Source organism: Centroberyx gerrardi, chromosome 19 (genome assembly GCF_048128805.1).
Source record: "Centroberyx gerrardi isolate f3 chromosome 19, fCenGer3.hap1.cur.20231027, whole genome shotgun sequence".
NCBI classification, from domain to species: Eukaryota; Metazoa; Chordata; class Actinopteri; order Beryciformes; family Berycidae; genus Centroberyx; species Centroberyx gerrardi.
In genome coordinates this window covers 1103372-1119689 of record NC_136015.1, presented here as the reverse complement: position 1 = coordinate 1119689, position 16318 = coordinate 1103372, and the positions used below count along the sequence as shown (strand labels likewise).

Below are 16318 nucleotides of genomic sequence, written 5' to 3'. Positions count from 1 at the left end.
ACGGTAGTGTCTGCTGTGGCACTGTTAGTAAGCAGATAACTAGTCTGATTTTTCTGGCCCATGATGATAGTTGGTATTTATGTCAAAATCAGGTTAAACGGGTGTGCATGCAATAAACATGGACATAAACACCAAGTAATCTGTATTATTTTGTATGCCCTCATGTATGTAATCACCCCCTTAAAGGGACATTTAAACATAAAAAAGTTTCAGTCTTAAGAAAAAAAGCGATTCATTGCGATTAATCACAGAAAATTGTGTAATTAGTTGTTTTTTTTTAATCAATTCCCAGCCCTATTACACACACAATGAAAATGAAGATTTTCACTTTTAAAGGAAGCACACTCTTCACATTGGTGACTGAATAAAGTGCTAAATCTCCTTGTCACTCAAATTTTTTGCCATTCATTTAAATTTTTCACAAATTTTTCCATTGATAAGCACACACAACGCTTACAATAATTTGTCAAATGTAATTCCTAACCAAATGACAGACCCTATTTTCAAATGTCTAAAAAATTGAAAAATACATTAGATTCTCTTGATGAAGGCAAAAATTGTACCCAAAGATCATTTAAATTTCAATCTACAATTGTAAGAGATGATATTTAATTTAAAGCAGGTGTGCACATAAAGTAGTAATGTCACTTTTAGGTTTAGACACCTTATTTCTCTGGATGGATATTTCCCAGAGGGATGGAGCTGATTGCATCCATGCAACTTAAAGAATGTGTAGCTATATTGTTTGCTACATTACGACATGGTTGTCATTTTAAAATGATGTATCATGAGAAACAGATGTTAATTTCAGGCATCCTTTAGCCAGAATATAATATGATAGATACAAATATTATTTGAGATAATATGTGCTCATACAAATACATTCTGCAGTCGGCGATTGTCTGACACTTACAAACTGCAACTTCAGTTGACAAGTTTGATGTATTCTGTTTTTACTGTTGTCTAATCTATTTTTACATGCAAATCATGCTGCCATTTAGTATTAGAAATCATGATATGAGACAAAATTTACTACAAGAATTTATATTTCTATTTGGCAGATAATGGAAACTTTATCTATGTAAAACATATGGAAGACTTAGACGTAAAATTAATTTTAGATTTTTCTTTAGAGGAAAAACACAGTTCTACCCAAAGCTTTTTTCTGCATCTGAGGTGTAATTATATCAGAGTATCCCCAAATCAGTATTCAGCAAAATAACAACGTTGTCATTCCCAAATACATGTTGACCTTTAAAACAAGCAAAATAAAAGGCATGCAATAATCCACAGTAATACTGAGCTGAGCTTTGGCAGAAACCAGCCACTCGAGTTTCCTCCATTTTATCCTTCTAAAGGATAAACAATATGAAATGCTCCCTCAGACCAGCCAACACTCACTCGTATTACACCACCATCTTCAATCCTAGTCAGTTCTGAGACAGTTTTTAACACTCAGGTATTTAATAGTCATTTTACTTCAACAACATAAGCCATAAAACATGAGCACATAGCCCAGTTTCCTTCAGTGGTGCTTCTGTAAGCTCCTCCCCTCCAGATCTGAGCATGCTGGGACTCTGGTGCCTCCTGTTGGTGAACTCTATGAACTGCTACTGAGTCTTCGACGAAGGAGAGTGGCCGGCTTGGTTTCTGTGTCCTCTACATCACTTTCACATTGTCTCTGGAGGAAAGGAAAATGCATTTGGCGTCAGAGTCTGCCGGATATTTTTGTGACTCCACTGAATATACCCAATTTTATCTAGTAAAAGATACAATGTGGATTTTACTATGACTGACTATCTACACCTATGGTCTATTCATACATGTGCTGGAGGACTTACAAAATAATGTTTTTATTACAGCTGTAGCTGCATGAAACCACTAGATGCAATCAAAGCCTCTGGCACTGCCCACAATTAATCAGAATAGCGCAACCCATCAACCAAATTGCTCACAGCGTAAACAACTAGTTACATACAGTGTTTATACAGTGTTCTCACCTGTTGTAGATCTGGATCTGAACTGCTTTTACACAGCAGCCTCAACCGGTACAGCCGGTTACACGCTGACACCATGTTATAGGACATCTACAGAGTGAGAGACAGCGACAGAGAGACAGTCAGACATCTGGCCAGCTGGTGGTACTACCATCCAAGAAATGTGTATGCATGGCTTTGAATGCAATTGAGGAACTTGGATACACTGGTGGAGGAACTACAGTGATTCCTGTCTGCCTGGGATTCATTTAAATACATGATTATAGGAAAAACTCCCTCTGATCCTTTTACACTGTTAGATATCATCAATTTGTGATGTTCAAAATATACCCCAGGACTTTTTTTGTGATGAGGTCTTGCAATTTACTTTTTTGGTTTACCCACTTTTCCCCAACCTGCCTCATCTACTTCAGATAGTGATTTCCTTTTGCCCCATTTACACTTACACAATGCAACCAAGACGCATTGGAGAGGGTTTGCTATCCAATTGCTCAAACTGACCTCAATTTCTGAGGTGGTCTGAGAGACGTTGCATCCTCAAGTTAGTCAAGTGTAAATGCATCGGTCTTGTCAAGCCACATATGTCAACACTCAACTCCTCCAAATGGAATGTCACTCAACGTGCAGTCTTCAGTTGTTTGTGGAAGTACTCAGCACATCATGGACGACACACCAAGGTTTTGAAACAATAGCTGCATACAACAGCCGCTGCTGCCTCCTAAAGCAGATGAGTTGGAGCTGGCAGAGGCGGGTTGTCGGTCTAACTTTAAGAATACGCAGAAATTCATACAAAAACAGAATTTCTGTGGTGCCTGCCATCTCCACACAATCCCGGACAATTAGGGCCTCCCTCATTTGCATACATAGCGGGAAAGCAGGGCGAGATTAAATCAGATTTCTATCTATTTTTTATCTATTCTAATTTTTCTATCCAATGGAGACACACTGAAGTGGCCAGGTGTAAATGGATATTATGGATACTATCCGGATAAGAGATGCATGACATGACAAGTGTAAAGGGGCTTTTGTTTCCCAGAATGCCTTCTGACAACCTGCAGAGAAGGGGCATGAACTTTACATATAGTCATAGCTAGCTAGCCAACTAGTTTGTGAACATTGGGCCGTGTCGGGACTGCGTCCCTTAACTAACCCTTATTTAACAGTGTTAGGGAGGATTTTTCGCTTAAGTTGTCAATAATTTTAGTACCATGCCAGTATAGTATTTTGTAAAGCAAAAACATTCCACTTCATATTATTGTTTTTGTTAAACAGAGCTCCCATGATGGTTTTAGTATGTTTTGAACAAGTGATGAATTGGTACTTTTTGACCACTGTTTGAAAACAAGTCAAAGGTTGTACAGTAGTTCAGTTTTTGGCATTGAGTTTGGTGTGAACTCTTCTCAAGTGCTATTTGACATATCCAGCCATTGGAGATGTAAGGAATTTTAATTTGTGACATCTTACATTAAGGATGCATCATATTTATGTATTGATGATCAACATCACAACCTTATTTTTTATGTCTGAGTGGAGCCTACCAGTGCATCATAGGACACCCTGGTGAAAACGTATCCTGTACAAATACACCACTGCAAAAACTACATTTAGGTAAGTCATTCTCTGTCTCATACAGTCCCTGGAATATTAGTCTTATAGAAACAGGGCTTTTGACTTGCTTTCCTATGGTATGCAGTACTCTTGCAGTGCATACATGGCTCAATTAGAAAACAGACCATGTGGTTTATATAACACAATGTTTGGTTTGGCATACATATACACACTCACTTTCCATTTCCTCTTGGCGTTGAACTTTTTGAAGTTCTTCATATTGATTGAGGAGCGATTCCTATTGGTCACCTGTTTCCGTGTGATGGGCTGAAAGAGAGGACAACATTTATGATTCATTATGGGAAAGCAAGCATAAACACATATTGTGAGCAGGGCTGTGGGCCTTAATGTGGTGGAAGATTTGAAATAACCTTGATCCATGGATGAAGCAGACATTCCTCAGCTGTCAGTCTATCACTGCAAGAGAGACAGATCAATATGAACCAGATCAATATTCTCTCTCTCTCTCTCTCTCTCTCTCTCTCTCTCTCTCTCTCTCTCTCTCTCTCTCTCTCTCTCTCTCTCTCTCTCTCTCTCTCTCTCTCTCTCTCTCTCTCTCTCTCTCTCTCTCTCTCTCTCTCTCTCTCTCTCTCTCTCTCTCTCTCTCTCTCTCTCTCTCTCTCTCTCTCTCTCTCTCTCGGCTGGACATCAGTAGTGGCGCTGGGCAGCGGAGACTCTGTGGCGCTGGGCAGCGGAGGCTCTGTGGCGCTGGGCTGCTGAGAGAGCCAGTGGCGTCGGGAGCCATGGGGACCTCGCCTCCTTTTGGAGACTCCGCGGTTCCCCGTGAAAAAGGCAAGGCGAGTCCCTTCATAGGGCGACCGCTGGACGTCAGGGTGGCTCCACAGCAGATCCATATTAGTCTCAGGGAATGCAGAATCAGGACAGGTAGGTAGCGAGCTAGCCGGCTCAGGACAGACAGGTAGTGGGCTAGCCGGCTCAGGACAGGCAGGTTGCAGACTCACAAACCCGAGCCTAACCGACTGGAGTGCAGGCTGGTTGCGAGCAGTCCGGGGTGCAGGCTGGTTGCGAACAGTCTGAAGTGCAGACCGAGGTGCAGGCTGGAGGCTAGCAGGCCGGGAAACAGGCTGCGATGCAGGCCGAGATACAGGCTGGAGTCTAGGATGCAGGTGGCTATCATGCTGGTGGTTAGCAGGCTGTGAAGCAGGCTGAATCACATGGCAAGATGCAGGCTGGAAGCTAGCTGGCCGGTTGCTAGCAGACAAGGCTGCTTGACGGGCAAAGTAAGCAAAAAGGGAAATAGTCTGTAATCCAGTTGCTGAGGGTGTGTCTGCTGGGTCCATGACTGGCCGGATCATACTGTTACGGCCCGGTGTGGTGAGGACCCAAGTGCAAACACAGAGACAAGGGGCAGGAGCACAGTTCAAAAAACAGTTTAATTACTGGATTGGAAGCTGGTAGCTGGAAGCTGGAGCGAGGGCCTGGGCAGGCAGTTGGAAACCCTGGAGCTGAGGATAGGCCCGCAGCTCGGCCAAGGCAGGACAGGGAAGGAGCAGAGGTAAGCCAGGCAGAGTGGGCTCCCAAGAGCGGGGAGCCGAACTGATCCGACGAGGGAAGCAGGCGAGGCAGGAAGGCTGGAGTCTGGCTGGCAGGCTGAATGGTAGCCGAGTCCTTGGAAAAACCAAGTGTATGATCCGGCGGAGAGTGGATGGCAAACTGGGGATAATATACTGTGGGCTGATAGGAAGCAGGTGAGCAGACGAGCAGACCGGTGATGAGCTGATTACAGGCAGGTGTGGAGGGAAGAAGCAGAGAAGGGAGGAAAGACCAAGGGCATCCAGTGGCTGGCAGGAGGATGGCAGGACTGGGGAGCGAAAGGGGTGGTGACCAGGACACAGGGGCAGACAGGGGCAGACCATGGCAGACACAAGGGCTAGGGCTAAGAGGGCAGACACTAGAGCTGAAAGGGGCAGATCATGGCAGACAGGGGCAGACCATGACAATCTTAGCCCTTAGGAGAGCTCCTAAGGTGAAAAACTATTAAGAGTAGGGAAGAGGACTTTTAGGAGGCTTAGGAGTTTCTTAAGCAGAGGAGAAAATGGCTGAAAGACGCAGAGGCAGGAGAGCGATTAGAGATGTGCTTAAGTCTCCCACTCAATGCAATAACGCTATCTTGGCTGAAATTAAAGTGATCACAACATTGAGATATTTGGCAACTGGAAAAATGCAACAGTGCAGAAGTGATGATCCATGAGGTCTATACAACCTTCCATCAGCAGAAGAATTACAGGTAGTACTTAGTAAGGTAGTATAACATGAGTTAATGCATTAATTAATGGTGCAACAACAATGCAAATTAATACATTTCTTTATTTTAACTGAGTAATTAAATTAATTTGTAAATGCAGTAATTAAACTGTTCATGACCTATTTATGACCGATCTGTCTCAGTTTTGGAACTTCTTCTTCCATTAATACACCATTTACTAACATTAACTAAGCATGCCCAAAACTGTACTCATCACAAATCCCTTTAAAAGAACTTCATCCTTCATTAATGGTTTCCTGTTGATTAAAAGACATTAATTAATGTGTGTTAACTATTTGCTGTTTTCTTACAATAAATTAATGTTACATATCATTCACTCCACACCTATGGAGGACCAGAACTGTCATTTTAAGAAATCAATAAATGAATGAATGAATAAATAAATTCTATAACAAATAAAGTAATAAGTACATCAATGAATGAATGAATAGCTAAATAAATGCAATAACAAATGAAGGGATAAATAAATCAACAAATGAATGAATCAATAAATGGTAAAATAAATGTGGGAATATTTATAGAAAAGCGTACATTAATAAATAAAAAAACAATAAATGAATACATATCTCACATTTTTATTTATTAATTCATTTTATTCATTTATTTATTGCTGCACATTCGATTTCCATTTCTTCAAGCATATAGTAATGAGGTGAGTCAGTGGGCATGGTAATGTGTGATTAGGCATTAGTAATCAAACTAGCATTATAGATAGCTCGATTGGTCATGAACCAGAACCCGCCCAACAGGCTATTGCAGCAGTTGCAACTAGCAAAGAATGGTGGCGGACAATGCAACAACTTGGGAGTCTTGGCGGGAGAGCGACCACTATTGGATGATCCATGTAAGGGTGCAGTGATCAATTGCACTTGCCTTGCTGTCACATGCTCATTAGCGTATGCCTGACAAAATGGGAAAGGAAATCGAATGTCCCAAGAAATAAATGAATGAATGAATGAATGAATGAATGAATAAAAAATATGGTATTTATTAATTGATTGATTTTTGAAAATATGTATTAATTTATGCATTTCTATAAATGTTCCCACATTTATTTTACCACTTATTCATTCATGAATTTATTGATTTGTTTATTCCTTTATTTGTTAATGCATTTATTTATTTATTTATTCATGCAATTATTATTTCATTCATTTATTGATGTATTTATTTATTCCTTTATTTGTTATTGCATTTATTTATTTATTCATTCATTCATTGATTTCTTAAAATGACAGTTCGGGTCCTCCATACACACCAGTGACTCCTTAGAGATCTGAAAAGCGCTGCTGAATTAATGGATGGTAGCCATTTTCTAAAGGCAAAGGTGTGTGTAGCAAATAGATCTCTGTTTGTGCATGTAAAGGGGTTCATACTGAACTGTAGAAGTATTTTTCATAGGTGCTTATGTTAAAATTGAATTACAATTTTCAATTTTATATTCACTGTAAAGCGTAATCATGTAAAATTATAAATTCACAAAATGGAATTGCATTCAGTCCATTTTGTGAGGGTATGTTTTTTTTTGTGTGGGTATGTTGGAGTACGGTGTTGTGCTGGGGTAGCGGAGCCCATAGCAATTCTTGCACTCTGCCCCTTGTGAACCTCTTAGGCCTATGACTTCACACGCAGGGGAGTTCTGGAAGTTTGTGTGATAGTAACTACTTCACACTCAATGTAAAAAAAGTCAAAGGAACTTGTGGTCAGCTTCCATTTAAAGGCTGTAAACTTGGTCCCAATTATCATTAAGGGGGAAATGGTAGAATCAGTGGACAAGTATAAATATTTAGGCGTTACTCTGGACAATAAGTTGAACTGGAAGGACAACTCAATACAAGAAAGCACAATCTAGCCTCTATTTCCTGAAGAAACTGAGGTCATTGTAACAAGATGATGATGTTTTATCATAGTGTTCTTGTTGGTAATCTCACTTGACGTTCTGTACAATAAGAGAGCCATGGCAAAAATTCTGAGCATCTTAGACATTATACAGTTGATCATGCACTCTATAACACATTGACACAACACAGAAGCCATTTCAGTAGTATATTCATACTTCCCAAAATGTCTACAGAGTACAAAGTTAATTTGTTCCCAGTGTGATGAGATTGTGGAATGACATCAATGGTCAACAGTAGGTCAATAGGGGAATACAGGATAATAATAATAATAATAATAATAATGATAATAATTAAGTTTATTTGTATAGCACTTCTGTTCCAGAGCTGAGGGACCCTGACAGGATGTGTCCAGTAAGTAACAAATATTTTACTTACTTGGGATTTTTCACTAAGAGTTTCTGGATGAAATCTTTGGCCATGGCGCTGGTCGTGCTGAAGTAGCGCTCTTCAAACTCGTAGTTCATGGCGATGACGTTCCTCAGAGTCTCTTCATCAGCCTCACCTTGGAACGGCGACAAACCACTCAGTCTGAGGAGTATAATATATATATATTGGACTAGAGCCTGTCAATGTCCAAACCTCAACCCCTCCAACAGATAGAGCTTTTAGTGATCCTAAACCTGACAACAGCCCCAAATCTGGTGTATTCGTTAAATAGATTGCAGCATATTTGAATAGTTTTTCAAGCCCAAGGCTGACCCAAACCCAACCAATTAAATGAGAATTTCAGCCCAATCTGGCGCAAGCCCATGAGACATAAATGTAAAGCTCTAGAGAGCAGACAAGTTTAGACTGGCATGGTTATAGATTTGAATAGATTGCGCAGTCATATTTCCCCAACACATGATGGTCTCAACAATGATGGTGGAAAAATAGTCACATTTCACATTCTTTCATATATTGGAAACCAGTGTCAGACAACTGGTGTGTCCCCCTGTGGACCTCCTGATCATTACATTCACAGAAAGACATTTAATGCCTACAGCGTGCACTGTGCATACATTCATTCCTCCGTGCACCACTTCAGTTGATTCCCAAATACTTCTTCAATGCCACCACACACACACACACACACACACACACACACACACACACACACACACACACTTGCAACTTACAGTATGTAGGTAATAACTCCAATGCTCCTGGAGGAATAAGCAGAATGCAATAAAAAATCTTGACAGAAAGCCAATTAGGTTTCACCATTACCATGTCATACAGAAATTAAACATTTTAAATTTTGATAATTTCATTAAATTTGCTAACACAAAACTCATCCATAAATGTGTACATAATCAGGTTACTCAGGTTCTAGTTGACATGGTGAAATCTCTTTGGGTCTCTGGCACAACCACAAGGGGTGCTGCTGTGGGGAATTGCAAAGTGCCTTATTGTAAAACCTCCTTTGGACAAACAGCTTTTTCTGTACATGGGGTTAACATATGGAATTCATTAAACACACAGCTCAAAAATGATCATAATTGGGATCACTTTAAATACAAACTGAAACAGTTTTTGAAGAGCAACCAGTCAATCATGGGTGACCTTTTCTCTCTCCCTTTCTGTTTTTTTTTGGGGGGGAATACCTGTAAATAACATCTTTGGTACCATCTTTCTTATGTTGACAACATCCTTTTGTGTGTGTATTCTATATCTGTTGTATTCTATATCTGTTTTTAACAAAAATCTAGGGACAAATGTTACATGTGACATCAGACTATTTTTTCTAAAAATGTTCTATGTCTGTGTATCTCTCCCTACTCACATACATAGGCGCCGATTCCGTGAAAATGCACTTGATAGGCCTACTGTATATGCGCCAGCGGCCGGGGCTAAATTTACATTGATTTGATAGCAACTCCACCCGCTGCGCGGCATAGCCCACGTTGCAAAACAAGTTGATCCAACTTGTTTTGCGATGTGTAACGATATTATAACTTGTTTGGCTTGTTAATAGGCCCCTTGTAGCCTACACTGTTATGTTGCATTCTTTATGGGTGTACTATAGCAGCGGTGTCTCACAGCCACGGTGGTGTCGGATTGTGTTGGATTGTGCACTTGGCCTATGATTTATGTTCATGTGAGCCTTTTTACTAAATAATTTCGGTGGTATTATTATTTTCCGTGCGTTTCATGGTGTGTATCGTTAGTTAAACTTTTGATCTCCAGTGTGTGTGTGTGTGTGTGTGTGTGTGTGTGTGTGTGTGCGTGTGTGTCGGTCGCTGTTAATTTCCTATGGTGCTGAAATGCGTGCATTTGACTACTTTTTCCAAATCCGTATAGCAACAAGTCATGTAGGCTATGGTTATTGCAGAAGGTTTATCTTGGGCGTGGGGGTGGGGCATTCAACTGTTTTGAGCACCCACCGGCAGAAACATAAATCGGCGCCTATGCTCACATAAACATGGAAATTAAATGAAGTGAAACTTGTGAAGTCAATGGAACACAGAACAGGCCCTAACATGCCACAAACAGCAGAGATTACATCCGGATAGATAGGAGGAACAACTGAGAGCGACTGTGTTTTTATAACGTTACAGAGCTGCATAACAGCCTGTGTGTCTCTCTGTGTGTACTTCTTGCATGAAAAACATGCATACATTTTTGTTTTTTTTGTAGACTAGAACATGCATCTTGCATGTGTTTATGCATAATACACCTATGTGAAGGGAGAGCCAACAAACTCACCATATATCTACTGCTGTGCTGAGAGGTTCATAGTTGATCACCTCAGGGGCTGAGGGAGAGAGAGACAGAGAGAGAGAGAGACAGATACAGACACACAGAGAGGGAGAAAGGTTACTTTCAAGGCAACTGCATGACCCTGTCCTCAACAGAATGTGCAGTAACGTTAACCTATCAAGTACATAACAAAGCTAGAGGAGCTATTGCATGTATACAAATACATGCTGAAAAAAGTTTGCTACAAGGCAGCAATCAATAAAGCATAACCCGCATTATCATGAAATAACTGTCCAAAGATTAATATAAGTTCATTAAAATCCAATGTGATGCACAATTCATCCTCATATGAACTCAATTTGGCCAGCACTGGTGAACAAATATCTTGATACTTGGACAATGCTTTTGTCAAATGCTAGCACTGTACCATGTAAAGCCACAACCACTGCTTACAAGACACAGCCAGGAAATAGTTTTACAGTGTTGTAACCATTCCACCCTCATCAGGCTCAACAAGTCACTGCTGTACTGTGCTTGTGTTTGATAACAGTTTGACATTGAACCTAACGGCGAAATAAATAAATACCTGTATGCGCATGTGCATTTCAACAAAGTTGTATTTGTGTTCAAGTTGCCTTTTGCTCATGCTGTAGTCATCCATAATGATTGATATTACACACAAAATGAAATGGTGTATTTTCACTGGAATAACTGTTACCCCTCACATAATCATTCAATAAGTATCTAAAGAACTTCCCTTTTCACCAGTAAGTTTAACCACTTTTTCTTGCACAAAACACATTCAAACACAATTAAACAGCATTTCCTGCATTTTCTCTGTCTCCATGGAAAAAGCTGGGACTCACTGCCACTGGGGAACCAGTCAGAGTGCGACATTATTGCCAACAATGGAGACACGGCCAAAATACTTTCACTGCAAGTTAAGCAGCAGCCATGTTATTCAAAACAGCTCCTTTAAGGGTATAATATCTTTGCTACTGCAACATTTAAAGAGACATTTCACTTTCTTCTCATGGTCTCTGTACTACCTATGGCCATGGGGAATTAACACTGGGAACCTGGAAAGTAAATATTGCATAAATCTGCACAAGGCTATTCTAACATTAAAAAGCTCAAAAAAATGTTATACATGTACAACATATTTGTTTTTCATGTAAAAGTAGTTTAAACAAATTGGCAAATTGGCATGTTGCAGTATTGTAAAGAAAGCACTGGCTCACAGATTTGATCATGCTAAAAAGGTCTATGTTCAGTTTTTTCATGAATGAGGATCAATGCCATTGCAACTTTAAGGGTAGTTTTTCTGACTGCTCTATAACCCTTCACTGTGACAGAGCTATCATGTATAATCATTGTGTGCCCAAAATATTCCACCTCTTCTAACAAAGCTGCTCATAAAAGCCTTACTTAATTGACAGATAGGAGTGTGCCTTTGCAGAGATGAGGTCTTTGCAATCACACCTTAAGGGCAAATGAATATGCTAGGAGAAGTACTGCCCTTCCCCTGGTCATACCATGTATCGATATGATTTATTGGGGCTCATTTTCCTTAATTATTTTCCTTATTATTATTTTTCTTCTCATTGTGCAGCCTTTTCTGTTCCATAGTTGCAAGCATGCTCTATTGCAGGAATGAGCGTTTTCTCTATTCAGTTTTGCATTTTTGCTGTAGTTGTGTGCTGGTCTGTGCTAGTGTTAGCTGCTATGCTATGAATGCAAGATTAGGTCTAACCAAGCTAGCCATGCTGGCTTTAACAAAGCTAGCCAGGACCCTCATGTATGACTGCAGCAGTGATGTTGGATCACTGCACCACTCTCCCTTGGGACCTGCTGGGCAAAATTCAGGCATGAGTATAAACAGATGGCAGATAAGTCATATCTGGCTTTGCTTTGACAGGCTAAACATTCAGGTGTCAAACTCTGAATTTGATCATGACATGTTTCAATAGCCAGGGGAGACAGCATGAAGGTTTCCATTCTCTTGCTATGCTGCAGGACCACTGAGGGCTGCCAACAGTTCATGGCTAATGGGGGCCTAAAGAGTAGTAGAATGTCCTACTCAAGTAGAAGTATTGTTACTTTGCTGATATTTTACTTCAGTAGAAAGTAGAAAGTACTTTACTTAAGTAGCTCATTTAAAATGTACTCAGAGTAAAAGTTACTGAGTTACTTTTTAGAAATGAGAACATGATGTGATCTTAAAGTACGGGAGGACAGAGTTCAAGCGTGATTTTTTTAATTGGAAAATTTTTAAATTACACAATAAAGTACACAAACAAAGTAAAGCCAGATTTCTCTTCTTTGCTGACTGACTGTTCATTGCGAATGGCTCCATAAATGGTCAATTTACGATGGTCCAGTTTCTGTTCCTTATGGAGAGCCACAAAATGTGTACTAACCTGCATGCAACATTGAATACAGGTAAACAGCCCTAAGTCCTGGATGAGTTACGTAGGATAGCCAATGCCATCCTATATCTCCCAGTGTTTCCACAGGCAAACAGATAGCAGAGGCCATTGTAGCCCACCACCACCTATGGCTGATGCTCACTGACCTGCAATAGCCCAACAACTTTCAAATCCTCTACCTGGCAAAACTTGAACCTGAGGCCTGTTACATACTCCATGCAAGGCAGCATACACTTGTAAGTTCTTGACCTACGCAAGCTGTCTGCTTGCATAGTACACACACGTCCAGCAGCTTCCTACAGCCCTGTCTGAGGTAATACTGCATTTATCTACAAGGGGGAGCAAAGCCACTAGTCTGGAGCATGGAAGTATTATATTATCTGGAGCACTAACATATCAGCATATCAGAGCATAGTTTTTAAAATGGCTACTGTAGAGGAATGTGTAGGCCTACTTTCTCCATTGCCGCCAAAAGAAAAAGTTGAAAAGAAGATGGTATGTGCAGATCAGTCTCTTCTGGCTGAACCACTGCTATTTTCTTTTTTTTACACAGGAAATTACTTATTCTTTGGTAGATGTCCATTTAGCAGTAATTTTCATTTAGCATCGCTACCTAAACGCATGATATTGCACCACGTTACAAATTTTGGACCATACATTTTGCTACGCAAGAATGTGGGAAACACCTCTTGCATTGCCCTTTACGTTGTTGCATGTGTTGCTTACATAGAGTATGTAACAGGCCTAACTGACAGAACGGTAGGCTAGATTTATCTCAGTTTTCAAACTGCCCAATTTTGAAATATCCTTTTGTTGCAACATGTTGCACTGAGGTTCAGTGGTTCAAGCTGCCCAGGGTCGGTACCAAGCGGGGGCATTCAGGGACATTGCCCCCCCTCACAACATTCTGTGCCCACCCTCAAACAAACTGCCTAAAAAAAAAAGGGTGATAAGTTGTCTTTTTTAGGTTGTCATAAAGAAGCAATTCGATGCATTATTTATGACATTTCATATAATTTATTATATTTAAAAAAATACAGGTACAAACTTGTGACTGAAATGCGTCATGGCCAATCAATTTTGTGTTGGCATTGGGGGCAGAACCATAGCTGGTAAGGCAGAACCTGGCGGACCAGCATAATTTACCAGTTGGACATGGACACCTGAGGTGACAATTGATGTGACAAGCAGCCTAGTGTTTCAAGATTAGCCAGCTTGCTTACAAAAATGGACATTAGAAAATGGTGTGTTGCGCCTAGGCCTAAACCTACAGCGAGCACTGCGCCTGATAAAGCAGGCAAAGATATAGGCACTAAGGCAAGTGCTCGACATCAGCAACAGTGGTACACGTGCTAGCAAAGAAGGCTCAGTGCCTCAGTGACTGTGGATACAGGTCAGGTGGGAGACAGCATTCCCAACCTCCCTCTACTTCTATTTTGGGACAACCACCTACTACAGCACCTGATGATCTTGGAATTGATAAACCAAACCAAATCATCCTACCACAGTACTCTAACCGTATGTACAGCAGTAAAAAGCATTCATTGTAAGTGCATGGTATCATAATCGAGACTGGCTTGAGTATAGTGTCAAGACAAATGCAGCTTTCTGCTTTCCCTGCTGACTGTTCAGTACCAGTACCCGGGCAACGGACTCAGCCTTCACGGTCACCAGAACCATCTTACTTGTTATGCCATGTGGAAGGAGCGAGAGAGTCCTGCTTGCACTGGAAAGGAAATATCAACATTGGTTAACGAAAACCAGCAACCAATATGTACTACATTTCCTCCATTATTAATGTTATAGCATTTCTCGCTGAAAACCAGTTGCCTTTAAGGGGGTTATTAGATGCTTTTTGAATGTCTGAAGAAGGCAGTGGGTTTTTCCTTTCATTACTAGACTACACAATGAAAACAGACCCGGAATTGGCCAACGTAGTGAAGTCTATTGCCCGCAATGCTACTTATACTAGCCACGACATACAAAATGAACTGATTAGTACACTAAGCAGTGTGGAGACTGAAGCCATAGTGGAGGAAGTTGGCGACTCATGGTATACGATCAAAGTTGATGGAACTCATGACCCTACAGGATGTGAAAACATATTCATTGTCATTCGCTTTGTAGCTGAATCAATTGAAGTGACAGAACATCTTCTTACTATAGCTAGTGCTGATGCAGGAGACGCAAAGACAGACAGGCAGACACCATAATAACAGAACTAACCAAAGCTGGGTTGAGCACCTCAAAGATTCTAAGCCAGGTGTCCAAAAGCTGTGCCAAGTTAAACTAGAACGAGAAATACAGTACCTTCACTGTTTAAACCACCAGTTGCATTTAGTGGTTGTCCAAGCCATGTCAACAGAAGCAGCCATAGTGGATTTCTTATATATCTGTGGTGCTCTGTATAAATTCGGTAAGAAGCCAACCATTAGCCAACCATAAGCGGCTCCTTCTCGCCACTGTGTCTGTCATATTAAAAATTTTGAGGACATCACATCATTGCTGACTGACATAGACACTGTGAGGGCCCATGGCGCAGAGCTCAGGATGGAGGCTGTCAGACTGCTGCGAGGGTGACCAAGCTCAGCTTCTTATCTATTGCAAATTTGATGCACAATGTGCTTCTACTACTGGATCCCCCGCACAAACTTCTACAGGGAGAGGACACAGACCAGTTGACTGGATTGGGCCTGGTGGCAAGTGCAACGGAGTGTGTTTGCAAACTGCGATGTGAGGAAAAGTTCTCTGAGGTGTGGAACGCTGCCAATGATGCTTACGCATCGCTGACCCCCACCGCGCCCCCGAAACGGAGACGCACAACAAACAGAGACCTGGAGCAGATTGTGGTTGAGGAGACCACTGAAAACAGGGTCCAAGGAGAGGCAACTACAGAGGCTGTACTACAGCACTGCTGATTTGGTACTTGGAGAAATGGACAAGCGTTTTAGTGAGCGCAACACGCAACTTGCTGGTGCACTTGCTGGGCTGGATCCAGAGAGTGACACATTCCTTGATACTAAGACTATGATACTATACATCATGGAGCTGTCACAGTCACCTATCATTGAAGCAGAAGATGCAGTTGCAAAGCAGTTTATCCGCACACAAATGGATAAAGAGACAGTGGAAGGAAAGTGGACTATTAAACATATTCTCTCTACACAACACAAAACTCTTCAGGCTATGCCAAGCAATTGCATTCAAACATGCTTTGACATTTGGTGCATCCATGGCAATGTGTGAAAATTCATTCTCTACTCTGAAAAACATTTTCATGGACCACAGACCATGCTCCATGTTTGCAAGGCCCAGTTAGTTAGCCTTTTTGAGTTTCCTGGCCTAATCTATTCATTCTGTGTTGTTATATTAGGTGAACAGCAGTCTGGCTATGCCTTCCCATACAGAAATCAT

General features: G+C 41.0%; 1 protein-coding gene across 5 annotated transcripts in view; it reads right to left on the bottom strand.

The window, feature by feature from the left end:
- Positions 1 to 293: 293 nt before the first annotated feature.
- Positions 294 to 16318, bottom strand: part of LOC139933316 (death-associated protein kinase 2) — a 55430-nt gene continuing 39405 nt past the window's right edge. For all 5 annotated transcript variants that reach the window (XM_078290364.1, XM_078290362.1, XM_071927380.2 and 2 more), the window contains 7 exons: positions 10482 to 10530; positions 8912 to 8938; positions 8169 to 8321; positions 3977 to 4022; positions 3783 to 3872; positions 2001 to 2087; positions 294 to 1681 (listed from right to left, as the gene is read on the bottom strand). In XM_078290364.1, the coding sequence (XP_078146490.1) occupies positions 1601 to 1681; positions 2001 to 2087; positions 3783 to 3872; positions 3977 to 4022; positions 8169 to 8321; positions 8912 to 8938; positions 10482 to 10530 (533 nt within the window). In that variant the 3' untranslated portion in view covers positions 294 to 1600. The remainder of the gene's footprint in view (positions 1682 to 2000; positions 2088 to 3782; positions 3873 to 3976; positions 4023 to 8168; positions 8322 to 8911; positions 8939 to 10481; positions 10531 to 16318) is intronic.